The sequence below is a fragment of the Phocoena phocoena genome, chromosome 18 (assembly GCF_963924675.1).
Source record: "Phocoena phocoena chromosome 18, mPhoPho1.1, whole genome shotgun sequence".
Taxonomy (NCBI): Eukaryota; Metazoa; Chordata; class Mammalia; order Artiodactyla; family Phocoenidae; genus Phocoena; species Phocoena phocoena.
Window position 1 is genome coordinate 72246754 of NC_089236.1, and position 23327 is coordinate 72270080.

General features: G+C 39.0%; 2 protein-coding genes across 2 annotated transcripts in view; both read left to right on the plus strand.

Moving 5' to 3' along the window:
• Positions 1–2997, plus strand: part of ERCC5 (ERCC excision repair 5, endonuclease) — a 28015-nt gene extending 25018 nt beyond the window's left edge. Inside the window, exons 14-15 of the mRNA XM_065895943.1 lie at positions 637–721; positions 2407–2997. Coding sequence (XP_065752015.1) covers positions 637–721; positions 2407–2997 — 676 coding nt within the window. The remainder of the gene's footprint in view (positions 1–636; positions 722–2406) is intronic.
• Positions 2998–6865: 3868 nt separating this feature from the next.
• Positions 6866–23040, plus strand: LOC136137836 (protein-lysine methyltransferase METTL21E). Its single transcript, XM_065896301.1, has 5 exons — positions 6866–6912; positions 7868–7947; positions 18564–18730; positions 19841–19958; positions 22637–23040. The coding sequence occupies exons 1-5, from the start codon at positions 6866–6868 to the stop codon at positions 23038–23040; spliced, it is 816 nt and encodes a 271-aa protein (XP_065752373.1).
• Positions 23041–23327: the final 287 nt, after the last annotated feature.

Consider the following 23327-nt stretch of genomic DNA (forward strand, 5'->3'; position numbering starts at 1 on the left):
CTTCCTTTTTAAGGCTGAATACTGTTCCATTGTATGTAATGTTGTATTTTGCTTATCCATTCATCTGTTGATGGACACTTGAGTTGCTTCCATGTTTTAGTTACTGTGAATCATCTTTTTAGTTTTAAAGAGAATCTTTATTTCAAGTAAGTAGTGATAAGCATTCATAGATACACTACATACTTAAGTATTCATTCTGAAAGAATAGAAAAGATTATTAGTTTTATTCTTTCTATTACTGTTCCTTTCTGCATATTTAAATAATCATTTGGATAGATGTTTAAAAGTTTGCCATAGTATTACTCTAACTACATCTTTTCTCAAAGAAAAAAGAAATATATGTGATATCAGAAATTTGTTTTTATTCTAGATTAACCTTTTTCATAGTCATGAGTCTTTGATGTCCTAAAATGAGAGTTGAATATCTTTTATCTTAGAGGATATTTATAAGAACATCATGCCAGATGATTATGTTGGAATAATTTGCTTTGTTATTCTTTTATCATTTTAATCTTTATAAATAAGAAAATCTTTGGAGACATGGGGAATGGAATCAAGGGTGGCTTCTTTGGACCTTTTTATTTATCACTTGTTTAAATGTCTTTAAAAACATGTATGAGTCTTAACTGCCTGCATATTTTGTCAGCGGTATTTTGGCTGGAACAGGACGAAGACAGATGAATCTCTGTTTCCTGTATTAAAGCAACTGAATGTCCAGCAGGTAATCATGGCAGCTCTTTTCCTAAGTTCAGGATAGAGAGTAAAGTTAGGAAAGCTGTGAGGGCCAGCTGTTAAAGACTAGTTACTTTTATTTTAGAGCACGTAACATACATTTAAAAATTATTATACTTCAGTAAGAGAACAGAGGAAAACAAAATGGGAAAGCTGGACTTTGTCTTCATTTTCCACTTTCACTCTTAGGGCTGAACTTTGATATCCTTTTGTATTCACTCTGACTTTGAGAAAAACGATCTAATAATGGATTGCGTACTGAGGTGTTTATGGTTAAATATTTAACCCTTTTAGAGCTATTTTCATTTTTAAAAAGTTTAAGAAGTGCCCAGTCCAAAGCAGTTCTGATTATTAAGTGTCTTCAAGTACTAATATTCTTAAATTCTGTAAATGAATCATCAAAGGTACTAATTCAGTCATGGTGTACTGGCAGGAGAGGTGACCCTCAGTTCCCTTAGGTAGGTAACAGCATCTCGCTTTATCCCTGAGTGTGTTCCTGCCCACACAGAGACCTCCTCCCACCCCAGAGGCAGCCCACAAAACATACATACAGGGAAACCATTCAGTGGAATTCAGACCAGCTCCTGCAAGATACATGTTCAAGTTAAATCCTTTTCCATTAGATTGGGTTAATTTTGGAAAAACAAACAAACAAAAAACGGAGGTAGACCAGCTTTCCAGAAACTTTCGTGTTGTTTGATGACTTTCTGTACTGGAAACATTGTACGCCCACCAACAAGGAAAGCTAGTTGGCATAGTGACTGATTACTCCTTAATTTCAGATAAGTTTTATGGTAATACTATTCTCCCTTTTCATTGTAGACGTTAATATAAGTTTATCTCCCCAGAATTAGAAAGTGAAAAAAATGAATTAACTCATTGTTTGCTTCCTCTAATATGGATGTTAACATTTACGTCCATTTTCTCTTATTTTTCCCCTCCTTCCCACATATATTTATTATCAGACATAAGTGCAATTTGTTATAAATAAAGCCCCCATTCACTGGTGAAGGTAAGTTTTTTTTCTTTGTATTGCATGGCCTTCATTGTTTCAGATGGCCAGATTACATTTTGTCAGAGAGATTTAACTTGGTTCACTTCACTTAGTAGACCTTGAATTTTCAGGTTTTCGTATGTAATTCTGTGATGAACATCAGGCATGTGACTTTTCTCAAATGTAACTATTTTTAAAGAATGTCTTCCTGAAAGTGGATTTGCTGAACAGAAGTCAGGAATATTTCTTACGACTCCTAATATATAATACTGTGAAGTTTCTTCCTGAAGGTATCATATGATGACAATGTTTTTAAAAGAAGGGAAGAGTAGAATTTAGAAACAGACCCCATGAAGTTGTGTTGCTCTAAAAGAAGATGATATATTTGGCCCCTGAAAAATATTTAACTCTCTTTCAGTGCCGAGGAAGGGATTTCCTACTTGATATGTGGGCGGAGGGCTTAGTTGATGGAGGTGGTACATGTACTGCTTTAAGTACGATCTTGAAAGTAAAATTTGCTACCAGTCATTCATTTGGGGGAGATCGGCTTTTGAGAGAGAATGAATTAGTATTTTCTGAAAGAGTCATCCAATGCCAGTAATCAGGGTGGATTTCTTTGATTTGCTTTAGAAAGTTTACTTGCTTGTCTGAGTTATTATTATTTTATTTCATTTTTTTAGACGCAGCTCCGAATTGATTCTTTCTTTAGATTAGCTCAACAGGAGAAACAGGAGGCTAAGGGTATTAAGAGCCAGAGACTTAACAGAGCTGTGACATGTATGCTGAGAAAAGAAAGAGAAGAAGCAGCCAGTGAAATAGAAGCAGTTTCTGTTGCCATGGAGAAAGACTCTGAGTTCCTTGATAAGGCAGAAGGAAGAACCCAGAAGAGAGGCACAACAAATAGATGGAAAGAGTCATCCAGCCCGAAAAGAAAGAGGCTTTCGGATTCTAAACGGGGGCATGAATGTGGTGGGTTTTTGGGGGAGGCCTACCTCTCGCAGTCATCTGATGCCTCTTCAAGTGAGGATGAGGAATATTTCCCTGTAGCGAACATGCAAAGGGGAAAAGCAGCTGTAGAGTCAAGAGTCAGCTCTTCAGATGCACAGAGCACAGTGCAGCCTGCTCCCAGGAGAGACGGAGGTGCCACCACAAGCAGCTCCAGCGATGATGACAGAGAGAAGGCAGAGCCCGTCCTGGTGACCGCCAGGTCTGTGTTTGGGAAGAAAGAGGGGAAACGGAGAAGTACGAGAGGAAGGAAGAGGAGAATGTAAAGACACCTAAATACACATGTATTCTCTCTAACTGGGTACAGCTTAACATTTCGTCATGAATTTGTTGTGAGGAAATAATAAAATTCAGAGTATCTGCACAGTCTTTGTTGTGTGGTTTTTAAAAATGCAGACGTTAAACTCGACATTTATTTTTAAATATATTACCTTTTTCTAGTGTTTTCCACTTCATTGAATATTTCCTTGTATTTACAGGCTTTGTCTGTTCATGTTTCTATTATTATTTTTATTTTTATTTTTTTTGCGGTACGCGGGCCTCTCAGTGCTGTGGCCTCTCTCCTTGCGGAGCACGGGCTCTGGGCGCGCAGGCTCAGCGGCCATGGCTCACGGGCCCAGCCGCTCCGCGGCATGTGGGATCTTCCCGGACCGGGGCACGAACCCGCGTCCCCTGCATCGGCAGGCAGACTCTCAACCGCTGTGCCACCAGGGAAGTCTCATGTTTCTATTATTATACAACATCTGATGCTTTCTGACAACATTAAAAAGGGAAAAAGGATTTCTGTTGATCAGTACTCACTCAATGTGCTTTTCCTCTGACTTTCCGACCTAGACGAGAAGAAAATATATTTATATTCATCTTATTTATATAAATATATTTGTATTCATTTATATTTACATTTCAGTCCAACTTCTCAAATACTTGGACTACAGCTGCTGCTTTTCTTTGCTCGTTATTTATTCCTTCCTAATTTGAAATGTCTTCTGCTTCAGTCTTCTCTGACAGCTTTCTACTAAAATCAACACTGACTTCCACATAAACTCAAGTCTTTTCTTAATGCTTCTTTTCTCTGGAGGTATTTAAAGCAGAACGCTTTTGGGGAAGGGTTGGGGAGAGAGACATTAACTTTTTCTTGTTATTCTCATTTCTCAAAGCTCTTATAATTGGGAGTTTTCTGCATATGTGTTTGTAGGTAGAAAAGCAGTAGTTTTTCTAAAATTTAATTTTGTTGCCTTTCATAGGTAATTGACATTTGTCCTGCACTGCAGTAGCTGGGGTGAAGGCTAAGCTGCTGTAGCAAAGAGATGTTCACATGCAGTGGCCTAAACGCTGGAACGTTGCCTCTCAGTCAACAGTCTGGCCAGTCTGAGCTGGTAAGACAGTTGTGCACCTTGATGTCATTCAGGGTCCCAGGTTCAGCCATCCCCTAGGCTGCTGTACTGCTTCAGTGGTCTATACCGGGTCACGGCTACATCTGCGTTTCAACCTGCTGGAAGAGGAAAGAACCAGAGTCCTTGGGTGAGCCGAATGTCTTATGTTAAAGGTGACTAGAAAAATCATTTCTGCTCCCATCCTGTTGAACTGAACTGACCATATACTAGGAGCACTCAGAAAAGTAATCTCTACATGGGCTGTGTATCCAGAAAGAGAGGAAAAATAGATATTCGGATCCGTTAATAGAAGACCTAGATGTGTTTGCAAAAAAGCCTGTTTACTCGTCTGTACGCAATAAAGATAGAAGTCTGGAAAAAAATCATTAGTAGCTTATGCCATAAATACAGTATTTACAGAACAGTTTGATACTATACCTTTTTTTTCTCTTAACCCTGCAACCAAGGTATATCCTTTTACAAGGGAAGAAACAAGTTTACAGATGTTAACTGACTTTACCAAATTCACCCAACTAGTAGGAAACAATTGTGACCTGAACTCTAATCTTCTAATTCAAAATTCAGTGTGCTTATATTACCTAGAAAATAGGTTGCCTGTTAAAGACAAACAGCAGCAAAGCAAATGTATCATTATTCAAAGTAAGTGGGACACCTGTAACTTACTTAGGATGGTGACCATCATATACTTTTTCTAATTATCTTTCAGCTTATTAATCTTTTCTTTTGCTTTCTTTATATTTGCTGTTATATTCATCTGTGGAGCTCTTTATTTCATTTATTCTATTTTCAGTTCTATTTGACTTACAGATTCCAGTTCTTGTGTAATTCTTGTCATCTATTTTTTATAATATCTTAATCACAATTACTTTAAAGTCTGTGTCAAAAAGCTCCAATATCTGGGTTACGTGTGGGTTTGTTTCCTAGTAGTAGACTAGTAAATTTTGAATGAATGCTGGACGTTACATATAGAAGATTGTGGATCTTGTGCATCTTCCTCTGGAGAGGATTCCAGAAGGTATTCTGGCAGGCAGCAGAGGGGAACGTTATTTTACTTCAATCAGGAGTGGATGCAAGGCTAGTCTTTGTAAGACTCCATCTCCTAGTTTCCTCCCATTCCTAAAAAGTAGTTTTCCAGGGATACTAGCTGCTGGGGTGTTTCTCTCGTCTTTTGAGCTTTGCTCTGTTTTTAGCCACATTATGCTTGGAAAATTAGCATCTTGCCCTAAACATCTTACTGTGCAAATACCTTGAATGAAAAGTCAGTGCTGAGTGTCAGGCTTACTTCTCTGTCCCTTCTTTCTGGGATCTTGGGCTCCCAATTCCTGGCAGCCTCGCCAGCTGCAAACACTATTCCCTTGTCTCCCTAGTTCCCTTGTCTCCCTAGCTAAAGCTCTGCTGGTGTCCTTTCTTGTGTTCCTCTCTTGGGCTTCTCAGCCCCTTTACACCAATAATCAGCAAAAGCATGGAATTCTTGGCTGCCTTGGAAGCTGTCTGATGCCTTGTAACAGGTGTGTGTGTGTGTGTGTGTGTGTGTGTGTAAAATGTGCTTTTCTAGTTATACTGGGAGGCAGAAGTCTCTGTGTACTTCTTTTTAACCATTCAATGAAACAAATAATCATTGCCATCATGTCGGTTTAGATGATTCATTTAGATATTCTGCCTCTTAGGGAATCCAGCACTGAGGTTTCTTGATCTTTTAAATAACTTGTGGGAGGAGACAGGTGGTTTTTATGTTCCAAATAATTCTTGTTTTAAAAAGACCCCAAAAAGGGAGTGTGTCCTCTGCCCAGAATTAGCTGCCTATGAATAATTGTTTTCATCATTTAGGATTTTGCAGTTTCCAGGATGTTTTTTACCTACCATATTCATTTCACAAATAGATATTATGTACCTCTTATGTCTCTGCTTTATAGATGAGGAAGCCAAGAAACACACTGAGTCAATGCCTAAAAATCACAAGCTAATTATTGACAGGAATGACTAAAATCAGGCTCCCAGACCACTAGTCCTGTCCGATACATTAACGTGACCTCCGTCCATCGTGGTATGTGAAGTATTTCTTAGAAGCTGTCCCCACACTCCTAAGTTTAACTTTACAATATTGCTCGATTTCATTACCTGTAATAACTTCTTATTCAGGCTATTTTCAGTGATGGGGGAATTAATTTGTACTCTGAGATGCAGCCCTAAACGCACACGAGCAGGTGCACAGGCGACATACACCCTCAGCCTTCCTATTCACTCTGAGTAGGAAGGAACTGTGGAAATATAATTCCTGCGTCCAGATCACTGCTGCACACACACTCTCAAACATTCTGGTGTGGTTGTCTGATTCTAAAAATAGTGTTTGCACCCAGACAGATGACCTGAAAAACACATGGCCTCCGTTTCACAGGACGTCATAGCTGTGGACTCTTAAATAACTCCTGGCATCAAAGTTAAAAATAATCGCTTTGCCCCGATAGCCTTCACTCACTTGCAGGAATGTTTTTACTTACCTGTTGGCTCTTGCTCTGTTCACGAGACACTCACGTGGAATGTGCCTACTTACATTTTTCAACCCCCTTATTTATGGGCGTTCCAACCTCACTGCTGTATGATCAGAGGCTGTGAAGCTGCAGCTGTCAGGATTAGTTCTCTGTGAGGACTCGCTGCCAGTGTGTACAGTAGTAAACTGCGTGCTTTGGTGCTCGCCTTTCAGGCACCATCAGAGGTCTCATCAGCAAAGCAAAAGTTGTGGATGATACTTTTTAACCTTCTAGAAACTCAGCTAACTCATATATATAGGTATGTCCAGACTTAACATTTAATGAATGTTGACCTTCAGGTAGGCATGTGTCATAAAGACTGCTTTCTTTAATGGAAGAGAAACTAAATTGGGAACAAAATGGGTGACCACTTGGGCTACTGTTTAGCCATGTAACCTTTGATTTTTCTCATTTGTAAACTGTAGGGAAAATAATTTGTCTCCTAATTTACTGAGCATATTGTAAAGAAAAACGTGTTGATTATGAAATGTGTTTTGGGAGCCTTAGAAGAAAGGAATGAATATAAATTCATGGTAGTACAGTGATTATTAAATGATTCAAAACCTGATACCTAGAACGTCAAATTGTTGTTTTCCAAAGTTGGAATTACAGCTTGTTTAAGCTTATTCACATGATATGCTCTGCTTGAGAGGCATAAAATACTTGAATTTCTTTAATTTTAAATGTGTTTGCTGAGCTTGTATGGATTTCTCTTTAAAGAAGCTACTTAAAAAAACCATCTGGTGGTTGGGCTCTTTGCCCCTGGGTACATGCTGATGACCACGGATGAGAGGGACTCTGCATCTATTACTATGTAGGAAGCTTTGTTTTAGATTAATGCTATGGTTTTCACTACACTGAATGAAACCCATTGTCTCCCAATGTTTTAATCGCCTCTTAAGTTTTAGGATCGCTCTCTGACTAGTCAGTATAAAGATGATGCCCTGCTTCATGATAGCTGAGGTGGTCTCTGGTGAAGAACGTGTTTTCTTTTTCCAGGAGCTTCTAAAATTTCTGACCCTGAATTTTGGTTGTACTAGATAGATTGCATTTCAGTGCACTCTTTTTAAAATCATGATTTATTAATAAGATATTTTAATACAATTTTCTCTGCTGTATTTGATGTTAAACTTTAGTAGGTAAATATGAAAGCACTTAACACACATTTTGAATTAATTATTACCATTTGATATTTTAATGTATTATTTGCCTAGTTTTCAAGAAATGATCAAGAAAGCATCAATATATAGCCATCCCTTAGTTCATCGCTTAATGGATCTCAAAGCTCAAAAAGGTAAATTATTTTATGTTTCTTTATGTAATTTGGCCAATTCTAAGAAGAGAAACAACAGAATGTAAATGTTTACCGTTGCAGTGTTCGCTGATGTCATAAAGAGAGCTAGGACTTTTATCAATTGCATATTATATCTTATATGCATACTATATAATAAGCCATATTATATCTTGGCTTGTGTTTGCTAACCTGTAATTATCTCTAATAATGTTTAATGTCCCCTGCTATACCTGTGGGCCTGATGATATGTTAGAGATAATTTTGACAGATAATAAATCAAATATATAGACTTGCTAGGTATTTAGAGTTTTTTTTTTTTTAATCTGGAAAAGTGGAATAAATTTTTCCCCAAGTGCTGTACACTAAATATATGATTGTGATTTTGTGGTTATTTCTTTTCAGATAGGAAGATTGCAAGAGAGATAAAATAGTTTTATGTAAAACTAAAGATTTTTTACAAATGCTTCCATGAAAAATGATTTTAGGCTATAAAATATTTCTAGACTGTGCTTATGGTCCCTCTGATGTATTAATTAGAGGCAAATAATAATGTATTTTGACCTCTTGTGGTAAGGAGAATTTAAGGTTGAATTCTACCACCAGTGGAATTATTTGGAATTGACCCACTGTTTTTAACATCATCCTAAACATCAAGTATGACTTTGCATAGATTACGTAATATATCCCCACTGTCTTGAGATAAAAAGTGCAGACATATGCTCTTGACATAGACTAGAAGAATTATTACCATGGTTTTGTAGAACAGTTGTAGTACAAATTTAATTATCCTGGCTTCTTTCTCTTTCTCCTTTACACTGTGGATATTTTCTAAGGACTAGAGTCCTGTTTTCTTCGCCTTTTTTAGGCATACCAGGTGGCCTCTACCTAGGTGAGCGTGTCTTTAAGCCAAGAGAGCTGGGTGTATGCCCAGTGTTGGCAGCCTATGTAGCTTAAACATGTACGGTTTTGCTGTAGTAATTTTTGCAAATCTAAACATTTAAAGTCATAATCACTTAGAGAATCCAGCCATTTAGATGATTTGAATGAAGATGCAGTTTCTCTGCAGTTTATGAATAAAATGTCATCATTATCATTACCATAATGCTTGGTTTCAACTTTGCATATGATAATTCGGCAAATTACAAAGGCCATGGAAGAAGTTCAAGGTAAGGTGGAGACAGAACTAACAAGAAAATAGTTTACAACATGAACAGACACAGCCCATAATCACCTACATTGTCAGCTGAAGCTTTAAAAATACATTCATAGGCACAGTGCTAAGGGGATGAAGCGTGTGCCACTGGGACAGAGTCAGATTGCATTTTGTTGGAAAGGCTCCCACTAACCAGTAGAACACTCAGTTCTCAAGTACTGTAGGGTAGTGACTTTTCCTGTCCTAACTGTTTATACTTAGTCATCTTGTGCTTGGAAAGGATGGAGCAAACCCACAGCCCAGTTCTTGTATTTCAACACTGGCCTGAAGATCCAAAGAATTATAGGATGTCACTTAGTTATGCACAGGTTAAAGTTAGGACTGTAGTGGATGCTAAAAATTCCTCTGTCTATGGTTTCTAATGTTGCATTATAATCTAAACTGTCTAAAACCTCATCCACGTTAACTATTCCGAATCTCTTAGGTTGCCTACTCTTGCCAACGGTGGCTCTCCGGCTGTTAGCACAAGTAGCAGTGTGTTATAAAGGGCACTCCTCAGGGTCTGCAGCCTTGGAACAGGTTCGTACTAACCAGAGGCGCAGTGATTCCCATGCAGTGATTCCCAGATCTGTCCTTCCAGCTGCTTACTTGACGTCCTCCGTTCTGCCTTGTGTTAGTTCCGTTCCTTCAGGAAGCAGATGCCAGAATGGGATTTAACATGCGCGAGATTTATTGGAGGAAATGTCTGTGGAGGGTAAAGGAGGAAGGAGCAGAAGAAGGCCGGGAGAGCCTTCGCATCACTGCAGGTCCAGGTGAGCAGAGGCTGCATCACAGCTCTGAGAAGGTCTTGGGCAGGCCCACAGGGAGTCACCCCACAGAAGCTGCCCCCTGGACGAGCATCCTTTGCAGCGGGAGAGGGGCCGGCTTCGGGGCAGCCCGGGGGAAGCCTGGCCTCCGAGGAGCCAGGTGAACCTGCTGCAGCACGTTCTCTTAATCCAAGCAGCACACCTCTGTAGCCAGCGTGCCAGATGGCAGATCCAGATGCATTAAAAAATAATTTTGCTTTGGCAGGTTTGCCCCTCCGCCTGTATTTTCTCTCTCAGTTTATGGCAACGTCATTTCTCCAGCTACCCCGAAACCTGGAATCATGCCAGTCTTTCCCCTTTCCCCACACCCGTCACCATCACATCCCGTTGATCTTTACCTCCTAATATGTTTCTGTACCCCTCACCCCCTGTTTGCAGCATCATCTTGCTTATTTCTTCTCTTGACTGTTGTAACTGCCTTCTAACTGGCCTCCCCAACCCTGGGCTGGCTCCCTTTCTTTATCCACAGATACATGATCTTTTTAAAAATTAACATCTTGTCACATTCTCCTCCTCCCTAAAATTCTTCAGTGCCTCAGTGTTTCCTATAGGATAAAATCGAGACTTCTTAGCATGACACACAGTGTTTTATCTCATGCTATGACCACCACTTATCCTATATTCGAGTTCTCAGAGTTTCCCAAATTGGAAAATTGGTCAAGAGTCTTTTGCCAGTGGGCTTCTGCACATGTAGATGCCTACGTACAGCATATCTTGCCTTCTCTTATCTGACTTACAAACCTATAGTCATCAAGGCTCAGGTCATTCTTTGCTGAGCTCTCTGAGGCATGGAGCTTTCTCTTTCTGTTTTTGAGTTAACTAGTTAAGTCTCTATTCGACCACTTATATGTTGCTCTATCTTTGTATTCACAGTGCCCGTGTACTCAGTAAATGAGGGAACGAATGAATTAGCTATAACTGAGGCCTAATGGCTGGACTTAAAATCTGCTCACTAGGGATGATCTTGTATTTCCAGGCACTAGTCAGTTGACTCTTTTCAGGACCAGGTACAATGTATTACTTAGGGATAGTACTAAGTCTTTCACAAGGATCTTCATAAATCTTTACAGAGTTGGATTAATGGAAAATATGGCCTTTATAAGCAACATTGCCTCAACAGAAGAAGAAGGAAGTTTGAGTAATTCTTAAGTTTGCTGCTTAAGAAACATACCAAACTAGAGTCTTGAGTTAATATATTAATATACTAGTTGGAGTACTATAGCCGCATAATTACTAATGTGAAAATCATCCATCGACATGTTTTACATGTTTAAAAAGTAACCTGAATAAGTATCTGCTAGATAAGACTAATAAATGTCCCACGTGTTGAATAAAAATAACTCAAACATGATTATCTGCCTCAGATATCTTCAAAACTCAGGGCTGAATGTCAAGTTTGAACGTCACTTATTGCCCTCGACAGGGCGTCTGCCACTGCCTCAAGAGCTCACAAATTCACGCTTGGCTCCCAGACCCAGGGCTGCTGCCTCACTTCAGACTCTTGCATCTTTTGTCTAGATTATTGCGTCTTCCCATTAGCTTCTAACGTAGCCTCAGCTGCTGCTGCCAGAAGTCAATTCTCAAATACCAATTTTGATTGTGTCAGTTCTTGTCCTAATGATTTTTATTGGCTCCTGTTCACCTTGTAGAAGAAAGGTCAACATTGCCCACAGGTCTGATCCCAGCCTGCTTTCTTCAGGCTTATTTTCTGCACCAGCTTGTACACCAGCTCCCCGGTCCTTCCAGGCTCTCAAGCTGGCCTCCACACCCTGGCAGTGTTGCGTCTCCCTTGACCTTGCTTCCTTCCTTTTCTGCCTGGCAGCCTTCCCCTTCCCTCCACCTCAACTCAAATGTCTCCTCCTTGAGGCTGCTTCTCCTGATTTGACCAAGCAGTGGTGCTTCCCATAGCACCTCAGAAATATTTCTTTTATTCTACTTATCACACTTCGTTGACATCTGTTTAATTGTCTCTCCCCGGTATGATCCCAGCAGTAGGCTCTGAGTACAACTAGATTTGGTTCTGTTTTTTCCCACTTGCATCCTGAGCAGTGTCAGTAAAAAAATGAATTTTCTTTCTTTGGTAATTGTAGCTATCATTTGAGCCACGTGATGAAAGTTACAGCTTCTTTTTATTCTTGAAAGTACATGGACATCCAGACAAAAAACATTTGTGAAAATGTCTCAAGAATTAGTTTCAACATAAGGGCCCGAGACCTTGACATTGCTGAGGCATTCAGAATTGTAGCTTTCAGGTTTACCTGTGACCATTCACTAATCTGAAAATACCTTTATCATCTTTAAAAAAAATTCTCTAGGTATTTCTAAGAAGCACATGACATTCATCTTTGAATAGAAGATTCGATTGAATGACAGTGTCTTTCATTTCGTTGAGGGGTTTTTACTTTAAATTTCACAGACAGTTTTCTGTGACAGCCCTCAAATGGAAGCTTGAATTCACTTGTCATAGCTATTAAAGAATTTTTTTTCTTTTCATCTATTTCTGTGATTTGACCCTTCCATTTATTATTGCTGTTATTGACCTTAAAAGTATAAAAGAGAAGAATACAGACAGAGCCTCTATTTTTGAAGGCTTCTTACAATCCAGCCTTGGAAATCAATTCACTGTCGAATTTTCCTCTTAAGAAAAATATCATCATGAAGGGCAGAATCTTGCTAATTTTTACTTCATACTTGAAACCCCTTTAATTCTCTGGCAAACAAGAGCACCTGGTAGATTTTATTCACTATCAGCAAAGATTTAATAGCAGGAAAATGGTGTTAAGCCTTTTTATGTATAAAAAAGCATTAAAATAGATAAGCCTAAGAGAGCAACATAAATGTAATACTTTCTTGATTATGTTTTATTTACAATCTGTTTTAATATTTGTGTTCAATATTAAATTCATTAATAAAATAATACTCTAAGATTCTAGTAGATAGCTCTTATCTAATGGTAGATATCAGAAGTTTTCTGATTTTCATGCCGGGAAACCAAATCCAACATTTTGTGTAACATTTCCTCGTTTTAGTTATTTATCCTGAAGCCTAAGTACTAGATAACAAGCAGAGAATATGTATGGAAAAATTATTCTTCAGAAGTGTAAACCAGAATTCCGTTGTGTGATAATGCTGTTAATTTTGGGGGAAAGTTGCTGTTCAAATCTTACCTAAAAACCAAAGAGTATCCACTCATTCATTAACCTTCTCAAGATTCAATCCCATAATCAACAAATAACTAAGCATGCACTTCGAGGGGCCCACTCTTTGTGTATTATGTTTGGAGTATAGATGTCCCCCTGTTATTACAACAAGGTGACATTAGGGACACCTTTGTAATAGTGCAGCTCTTCGCGTTAGATTCCTGTCCAATGGTTCTTGTCATCAACCTTGAAATGGGTGGTGATATTGCTAAAACACTAAACTTGTCTTTTGATTTAAATGAATAACTATGGTTAAAATTGTTACCTCAGGGAGTTGCCTGGTGGTCCGGTGGTTAGGAGTCGGTGCTTTCACTGCGGTGGGCTGGGGTTCAATCCCTGGTCGGGGAATTAAGACCCTGCAAGCTGCAAGGCACAGCCAAAAAAAAATTCTTACCTCAAAATCTTTAAATAGAAGTTAATGCTGAAAAACAGCAAAGTTTTAAGATGGACATAATTGTTCGTGTGTGTACATTTGCTTTTAAAATCCAATGTATTACATCTAGACAAATTATTTCAAGTAGCCAAGTTCAGTATATTTTGGTTTCCTGCTATAAATTATGCTATTTTTTATGAGTGTCTCTTCTTACAGAATGAGTGGTAGTTACATAGTCTTTAAATGCCAAAGAGAATACTAAAACACTGTCAGTTAAATTTTCTTCAGCTTGATGATGTTTTCTAAAGGATATGTGGTCATCCTAGGTGTATGACTAATTTCAAATGACCATGTACGATGGATAGAATTGTGTTCTTTTAGAGTGTATGTGCAATTAATAGTGGTTACTGTTGTTTCATGAAATCTCTTAGAAGATTATTTTGGAGGGGTGTAAGTCATTTTTGATTATGTAATGTATTCACATATATATTTTTAATCTCATTTCTATATAGAAGTAAAGATGTCATTCATTAAAAAAAATGACTAGCTCTGTTTATTTAGAAAGATAGTGAAAAAACAGGAATTATTTGTTATTACACTGTAGTTGTTGGGACAGCAGCACTGATCTGGTCAACTAACCTTTAAAAGAAAGTGCAAAGTCGGAGATGTCAGTGTGGTAGCTGTAGATATTCACTGGCAAAGTTTTTAGAACAATGATTGGAACTTTAGGAGACGCTCCTGGGATTTAGTGTACTCTAACATCTATTAATCCCTGATACGTTAGGTGACTTTTCAAAGAGGTGCTGCATTTACAAGGGGTTTGCAAGGAGACCCAAGAGGGCACATTCAGCTGAAGGTCAAGGAAGCAATTAATGTTCTCTGCTTTTCCCTAAAGAACTTCCAGAGCAAAAGCTGCCCCTCCACCCCCCATCTTAGCAAGGCAAGTGAATCTAGTGAAGTGAAAGTTAAAGTTCAAATACAACATATTACCAATATTATTTGGTTCTTAGAGCTCTTCCTGTGAATGTGAATACAGGCCGTGGTTTAAGGAGAAATATAGTGAAATATATTAGAAGAGGTGACTCATGCTGAAGACTATCCGTTTTTCATCTCTTTGTTTTCTCTGCATCTCTGCCAAAGGTCAGTGTTTGTGGTGGTGATAGAGTGGGTGGTAGAGGGGGGCCCCTCTGTGGCACACAGTGAGATTAGAGTCCTTTGGAGAATGCTTGGTTCTGTCTGGATCCTAGACAGGGCTCTGTGAAGGGATCACAGAATTTAGGACCGGAAATCATCTTGGCTGAATGTCCCTGCTGGATTATGGCCACTGAAGGAATTTTCCAACAAGGGCAAACTTAATTTACCTCCATCTTTCCACTATATTCCTCGAATGCTAGGAAATGATGTTATTGGAGCTCATAGGACAGTTTGACAACTACATCTTCCCTTAGGACTCAGAGACTCAAGACCCCTCACTCCCATTCTTGCCTCAGTGCCGTGGAGAGATTGGAAAGTCTCTTGAGGCCTTCACTTACTTACATGGCGCATGTTCATCATCTCAGAAAGACCCCACTGTTGTATGTATATCTCTCTGTATTTTGTCTCATTCATCCATTCATCTATTCTTCTTTTACGCATTTCCTACTTCCTTTCCTTTTCCACCTCCCTCCTGGCAACCATTCTAGTGTGTTTGATATGCATCTTTGATAAATATTTTCACGCATATCCATTTAAGGACTTGTGTAAAAATTTGGGGGTGGGGGCAGGATTGCTGGATTGTAGGACATTATACAAAATGTCCTACAAAATACCTTAGATTAACAAAATACCTTAGATTGCTCTCCAGAATGACTGCAACATTCTGTATTCTCACCAGTGGTACCTGAGGTTCTGCCATCCCCACAAGCCCCCTATCACTCAGCACTGTCCAGCTTCTAATTTTTGTTAAGTTTAATGAGTATAAGAGATACCTTGTTTTAATTTGTCTATATCTGAGTTGGAACATTTCCATGTTGCTTTGTGGCTTTTTTGGTTTCGTCTTCTGTAATCTGCCAGTTTATCTCCTTTGCTTATTTTTCATTGTGGTTACTATCTTTCTCCTTGTCAATTTGGAGGTTATACAGATTTCTTGTATATTCGAGATATTATCTCTTTTCAGTCTTAGACATTGTAGAAGATCTTTTCTCATCTGTCATCTTTTAATCTCATCCACACTTTTAATCTTCATTCACAGAATAGAAATCTTCACTTTTGATATAAGAATATTCATCACTTTTGGGTATTGTGGATTTTAAGAAGGTTCTCTCCTCCCTACTTTCACAAAGATATCATCTTATACTATTAAATTTTTTTTTCCTCTTACATTTGGTCTTTAATCCCTCTGGAATCTGCCTTTATAAAAGATTTTACGTAGAGATCCAGTTTTATTTTTCTCCATATAATGTGGCAGCTAACCCACCCCCTCTATCTACATGGGTTTGTCTCTGAGATCCCTATTTTGCCCACTGGTCCATTTATTTATCTCTTGCACCAATACCATACTGTTTTTGTTACTATGGCTTTGTGGTATACCTAAATATCTAATAAAGCAGATATTCTCCTACCTCTTATTCTTCTTTTACAAAGTTAACTCTTTATGGATGTTTATTCTTCCACTTAAGTTTCGGAGTGAGTATATCAAGTTTCTTAAAAAAGCTAACTGGAATTATGATTGATATTGTATTGAATATATATGACATTTTTATAGTATAAGTCACCCCATTTGTGTATAGAGCCTCTCTCCATTTATTCATATCATCTTCTGTATCTTATACTAAAAAATATTTCAAAACAGCAAGTATGAATTTGGGACTGCTGAATGTAATTTCAGCCTTGAGGTGTGTACAAGAATTTTGAAAGACGTGTTTAGAATGGCAGACATTTAACATATCATCTAGATGTAAGCAATGATTCTATTCTACTTGAAAATAAAGGACTGCAGCCCTAGATACTCTTATTGGTTAAGTTCTCTCTGAGGCAGGGCTTTGCCCAGCTCAGCCTACCTCATGAAGGGAGGTGGGAAGGGGGTATCAGCACATGAGGGCTGGCATTTTAAGGCACAGCTACCCCTCACACTAGGAAAAACCGTGGTCCAATCCACATTTTAAGCTGCTAATCAGATGAATGGCTTCTCCTGTCTTGCAAGGAGAAGCTAGTAAGGGACTAGAAAAGGAGGAAGACATGGGGAAATGTGCCAGAGTGTTCTAACGTATGACCTCATCTGTTTCCTGGATTATTCCCCAACTAGGGCTGTTCAAAGATGCCTCTTCATCTTTAAGCTCCCAGTCCCTTCTTTGGAGTAACAGTCTTACTTTCTCAGTTCACAGTGATGTCACCATTCTGCGGTAAATACCTCTAATCTATAATTTATCCTCCATGTATAGATACATAGACTCCACATCACATTGTTACCATTTTCTTAAATTTTTTTGTGTGTGTGAGAGAACATTTAAGATCTACTCTTTTAGCAAATTTCAAGTATACAGCACGTTATTATTAACTGTAGTCATGGTGCTGTACATTAGATCTCCAGCACTTATTCATCTTACAAACTTTGTACCCTTTGACCTACATCGCCACGTTTCCCCCACCCCCTGCCCCTGGTAACCACCATTCTACTCACTGCTTCTACAAGTAACTATAGAATTTTCAATCAAGTACCACACAATCCAATATTTTTGTTTATGTGGTGATCTTGTTTTATCATTTAGTTTCATGACCAAAATATAATAAGTTACAATTACAATAATTATAATAATTTATTGAACTCTATGTAATAAAGTGCTAAGCACATTATATACATCATCTCATTTAAATCTTCCAACACTATTTGATGTAGGTTCTTTTATCTTTCACATTTTACAAACAGGGAAATGGAGGCTTAGAGAGAGATGTGTATCTTGCTCCATAACTAGTTTTTTTTTTTTTTGCGGTACGCGGGCCTCTCCCTTTGCGGAGCACAGGCTCCGGACGTGCTGGCTCAGCGGCCATGGCTCACGGGCCCAGCCGCTCCGCAGCATGTGGGATCTTCCCAGACTGGGGCACGAACCCGTGTCCCCTGCATTGGCAGGCGGACTCTCAACCACTGCGCCACCAGGGAAGCCCCATAACTAGTTTCTGAATTCTTAGAGACAACTGGATTTTTAAAAATTATATCATAGCTTTTTAATAGTGCAGAGAGGGGCTTTAGAGCAACCAAAAAGGAGCTCAAATTTTGGCTCCTTCATTTACAATTTGCATGAGCTTGGTCAAGCTGACAAAGCCCTCTGAGTCTTAGTTTCATTATCTGTAAAAGTGCAAATAATAATGCCTACCTCACAAGTTGTTGCAAAAATTACGAGAAATATTATATACATATTTACCGTGGTCTGGCCTGTGAAGTATGTGCTCAGTAATTGGTGGTTGATGTTGCTTATGAAACATACGTGATATTGTGGATGTTAAGATGCCATGAGTTGTCACCAAATAATAATATAAAATAAGTAATAATAAAATAATACAAGGGTATATTGTTGGGTGGTATCAAATGTCTTTTGTCTGGGTAAAGGCAGGTCATAAAAGATCTGCTACTATTCCATTATTCAAATAACTGGCATCGCACTGTGTAGCCAATACGAATAGTTGAGATCTTAGATTCCATCACCAATCTTTCTTTCGCTCTGTGAATAGATTGGTAGCCTTTAAGATACATTGCTTTTTAAAAAAGTATATCAGTTATTGTTTATTTCACATAGCATTGCAGAAATGTCTAATGGTGATTTCAACCTCAGTGAAATTCAGAAGGATGTTGCTATCCTGATGTATGAAATATTAGCTTCTGTTGAGTTATTTTCAAATAGCTTACCTTACTATTATTATGTTGCACCTAAAATCAGTGCCTATTCAAAAGCAACTGAGCATAAGTAGAGATGCTGCACCTCCATCAGGTTCTCCTTCGCTGTGGTTTAGTACCACAACCACTGCCTTGTGTTTTTTTCCCCTCCTTTCAGAGAACAGAGAAGCCGATGATGACAGGAAAGTGGTTGCAGAGATCATGCGGAGGTGTTTTGTTCCAACTTTAGTAACAGCCATCTCCTGGGAGGGATTTCATTTCGTTGGTCATGAGATTCGGATTACTGAAGCCATGGATTGTTACGGTGCTATTGTTTGGCCATCGGTATGAATTCATACAAAGTTTGCTGCATTTCAATGAGTTCTCATCCAATGTTGTTCGTTATTATATACTGTTTGGAAGGAGAAAGGAGGCTCCATGGTTCTCTTTTGTGACCTCAAACAACACTAAAATTTAGAAATCACGAAATAGGGAAGATGCTTTAACCAATGAATTCTATTTCTGATTTGTAGCGTTAATAAAGAGTGTTGTTTACACCTTCAGTTTTTTGTGACTATAAGTCACAGAAGTTTAGAATAGTAAACATTTTAATTTCCCATTTAACTGGTTCCATTTGAGTTAAACAATTATAATGAAATCCATTTCAGTCTCAACACGCAGAATATTCTAAAAGACCACCACTTATTTATCAATTGTCCTGTGAAGGGTGCAGACCCCCTCCCCACACTGTCTGCCTCAATCCCAAACACACACTTCTTTTTTTTTTCTTTTATAAATTTATTTATTTTTGGCTGCGTTGGGTCTTTGTTGCTGTGCGCAGGCTTTCTCTAGTTGTGGTGAGCGGGGGCTACTCTTTGTTGCCGTGCATGGGCTTCTCATTGTGGTGGCTTCTCTTGTTGCAGAGCATGGGCTCTAGGCATGCGGGCTTCAGTAGTTGCGGCACGTGGGCTCAGTGGTTGTGGCTCACGGGCTCTAGAGCGCAGGCTCAGTAGTTGTGGCGCATGGGCTTAGTTGTTCCGCGGCATGTGGGATCTTCCCGGACCAGGGCTTGAACCTGTGTCCCCTGCATTGGCAGGCGGATTCTTAACCACTGCACCACCAGGGAAACCCCACACACTTCTTTAAAATGACTGTTATTATTAGAAGTTGCTTCTTTTAAGGATAATCAAGCCTAAGTAACTGAACTCTATATTCTTAGTTCTCTTTTCTCCCCAACAATCCCCAAGGACTTTTCCTATCCTAAGTGTTGAACCTATTGAAGGATGTACTTCTGTGGATAATTTTCTGTAGTGATGTGTATGGATGCACACATGCACTCACATGGGCTCACATACGTATCATAGCGTTCGTGGGGTATTTATCTAATAGAGTTTAATTTTACTTTCTGTGATTACTTGCCAAGCACTACTTTTTTCTTTTTTTGAATTTTCATAGGCCCTTGTTCTATGCTATTTTCTGGAAACAAATGTAAAGCAGTATAACCTGGTTGACAAAAATGTGATTGAAATTGGAGCTGGAACAGGGTTAGTCTCCATCGTGGCGAGTTTACTTGGTAAGCAGGTGTTTTTGATTGAGTGGGATCAGCGAATTCCATTATCCTGTATCATTAGTTGCTTTTACTATCCAGTTTACTATGACCTGGGCCTATTTTTAACCCCTTAATTTGTTGAATGGGCTTTATCAGGAAACTGATGTTAAAGTCACCCATTTGGTTTTCTGGGAAGCTGGATTTTTATCCTGGCTGACTGGGATGTGCACCCCAGCATCCTGACTGCTGGAGGACGTGTGAAATACTAGGCATAAGCAGAGCTGACTATGCGGACTCAGACGATCTTTATTTAAATTTTAGCCCCATTTCAGCATTGCCATGTAGTTGTATATTCCTTTTGGGTTTTGAAGTCCTATGCTTTTATGAAAAAGCATCTGTTAGAATAGAGAAAGAGTATGAGAAATCACGTCTGCTTCTAAGTTTAGGCGTTTGTCCATCAATTTTCTCGGTTATTTCCATTTTTCTTTTGCAATCCCTTGTTCTTTCACCAGCATCTTCTTTTCCAACTAAATGTGTGATTGTCTATATGTATGCCTGAGCCTGCTTCAGTTCAGTCTTTTTTGTTGCTGTTATCTATTTCATGGCCTTAATTTAGCTGCCTTCTCTGACATGTGCTGCCCACATCTGTCCTGATTTCCTTCATCTTCAGAAGTGCACACCTGCCACTCTAAACTCTTGAGAGGAATTCAAGATTTAGCAGTTTACAACTTTCTAAACACTGGGGAAATATAAGACCCTTGAAGTCCCCTCCAAATATAATTTTCAGATTGCTCTGTCTTGATATTGCTTTCTAAAGTCACCATTCCGTTTAGTATGGACAGTGTCAGAGGCACATTGGATTTATTCCTGAAGGCTTCCTCATTTTAGAGCAGAATTTGTGTTTTGGGAAGTCGTTCATTCATAATTAAAAAATATTTTTTTATTGGAGTATAATTGCTTTACAGTGTGTTAGTTTCTGCTGTACAACAAAGTGAATCAGCTGTATGTATACATATATCTTCTCCCTCTTGGACCTCCCTGCCCCCCATCCCACCCATCTAGGTCATCACAGAGCACTGAGCTGAGCTCCCTGTGCGATAGTGCAGGTTCCCACTATTTATTTTACACATGGTAGTGTATTTATGTCAAACCTAATCCCCAAATTCATCCCACCCTGCCCTTCCCCACTGTGTCCACATGTCTGTTCTCTACGTCTGTGTCTCTATTCCTGCCCTGGAACTAGGTTCACCTGTACCGTTTTTCTAGATTCCACATACATGTGTTAATATACGATATTTGTTTTTCCCTTTCTTGCTTACTTCACTCTGTATGACAGACTCTAGGTCCATTCACATCTCTACAAATGACCCGGTTTCATTCCTTTTTATGGCTGAGTAATATTACATTGTACATATGTACCACATCTTCTTTATCCATTCATCTGTCAGTGGACACCTAGGTTGCTATCATGACCTGGCTATTGTAAATGGTGCTGCGATGAACATTGGGGTGCATGTGTCTTTTTGAATTATGGTTTGATCCTTTTGGTCTGCTCCTATAACTTGAAACAAATATCAAAAGTTGGAAACTTTGTTTAGTCAGTGATGATATTTACCTCTCTAGACACAAAGATCTTAATAGTCAGATAGTTTCTATTCCTATGGGCAGGGTCAGGGGACAGAGGGGGTCCTTCCTTATCTTGGGATTTTAAAAAGATTTGTGAAAAATGATAGACCCACCCACCCCACTAGAATGTAGAGATTCATATCTCTGTGATTCTACCAATGAAATGCTTATTTTCCTCCCATTTTAATATGTTCCAGAAAATACAGTCAGTGGCCAGAGAAACTTGCCATCTTGGGTGAAGAATGGGCTCTAAACCGGTCTGGGCTGAACTAGACTTCCCTTCCATTTCTTCTTTCATGTCTGATGATGTAGAATCAGCCAATCCTAGGCTTATTTACACATTGTTTTCAGGCTCCGCTACTGCTCAAAGTTCACTTTAAGGGCCAAATTTTATTGGTTTTTGCTTTCTGATTTCTTCCTGACAATGACCACCAGTATTCACTTTTACCTTGGGGATTGTTTATCTCTTCTTCATCTGAGCATTCTGTCCTGTGTCTATGATCTTTGGTTGTATGAGCACTATATGTGGGCATGAACATGGGTGTCCTGATACTTTCCATGTAATGACATTGAAAAGTCTTCTCTCCTCCCTCCATTTCTCACACTTGAGCACTTCCTGGTCAACGATACGATGCCCAGTGTTATATACACCCGTTTGGTCTCACGTGACTGGGGCTCAGACTTCTTTTAGTGAAGAACCCTTTCATCTTTCAATTGTGACATCTGATTGTTCCAATGAGGGTACCAAATACTTTGAATTTCCCTTTCTCTTGATTTTTTAAGTAGATAAATAGAAAATAACAGCAACAATAACAAAACAAGACAGACAAAAAACCAGGAGAACAGAAAAATGCAGCAGAGTGCAGAAGTGCCTGGGGGAATCTAATTGTTTTTAAGGAGAGGCATAAAGGTGCCTTAGCATCCATTTTGAAGGGATTTCCCTCCTGTGTGTACTGACCAGTCCTTGACATGAGGTTAGCATTTGTGCAGAATTGCAAAGTGCATGGTGGCTTGAAACCTAATTGCTTTACCTTATCCCATGAAGGTTACTTTTCCTACTGTCCTTTGTTTCCCAGGTGCACACGTGACTGCCACAGATTTACCTGAGTTACTTGGAAACCTGCAATATAATATTTCCCAAAACACCAAAATGAAATGTAAGCATTTGCCTCAGGTTAAAGAGCTCTCCTGGGGTGTAGCTTTAGACAAGAACTTTCCCAAGGCTTCCAGCAACTTTGACTACATCCTGGCGGCCGATGTTGTCTATGCTCATCCATTTCTGGAAGAACTCCTCATTACCTTTGACCATCTGTGCAAAGAAACCACCGTCATCCTCTGGGTCATGAAATTCAGGTTGGAGAAGGAAAATAAATTTGTAGATAGATTTAAGGAGTTGTTTAACCTGGAGGAGATTTCCAGTTTCCCTAGCCTGAATATTAAGTTGTATAAAGCTATGAAGAAAAATTGGAGGAGTGCATGATATCCTCAGAGGAGGACTTGGAAAGGGAAAGCAATTTCTAGTGATTATTATTGCTTTAACAAAGAACCTGGATGATCTGATATAGCTGACTTTCCCAAGGGGACACACACACACACACACACACACACACGTGCACACGAACCTTGCCCCAGACAGGGATTTTCCCAGATATAGCACACAGGTGTATAGGATGGCAAAGCCATTCTGTGTGGTAATTGGTTAGGACAATGTCTGCTTTCCTTATCTTTCTATAGTACCATTTATAATTATTATCACCTTAATAAATG

Coding starts and splice junctions, on each gene's coding strand:
- LOC136137836 (XM_065896301.1), top strand. CDS start 6,866: ATGATACTTTTTAACCTTCTAGAAACTCAGCTAACTCATATATATAG. Junction 6,913..7,867: donor CAGCTAACTCATATATATAG/GTATGTCCAGAC, acceptor TTATTTGCCTAG/TTTTCAAGAAATGATCAAGA. Junction 18,731..19,840: donor GTGCTATTGTTTGGCCATCG/GTATGAATTCAT, acceptor GAATTTTCATAG/GCCCTTGTTCTATGCTATTT.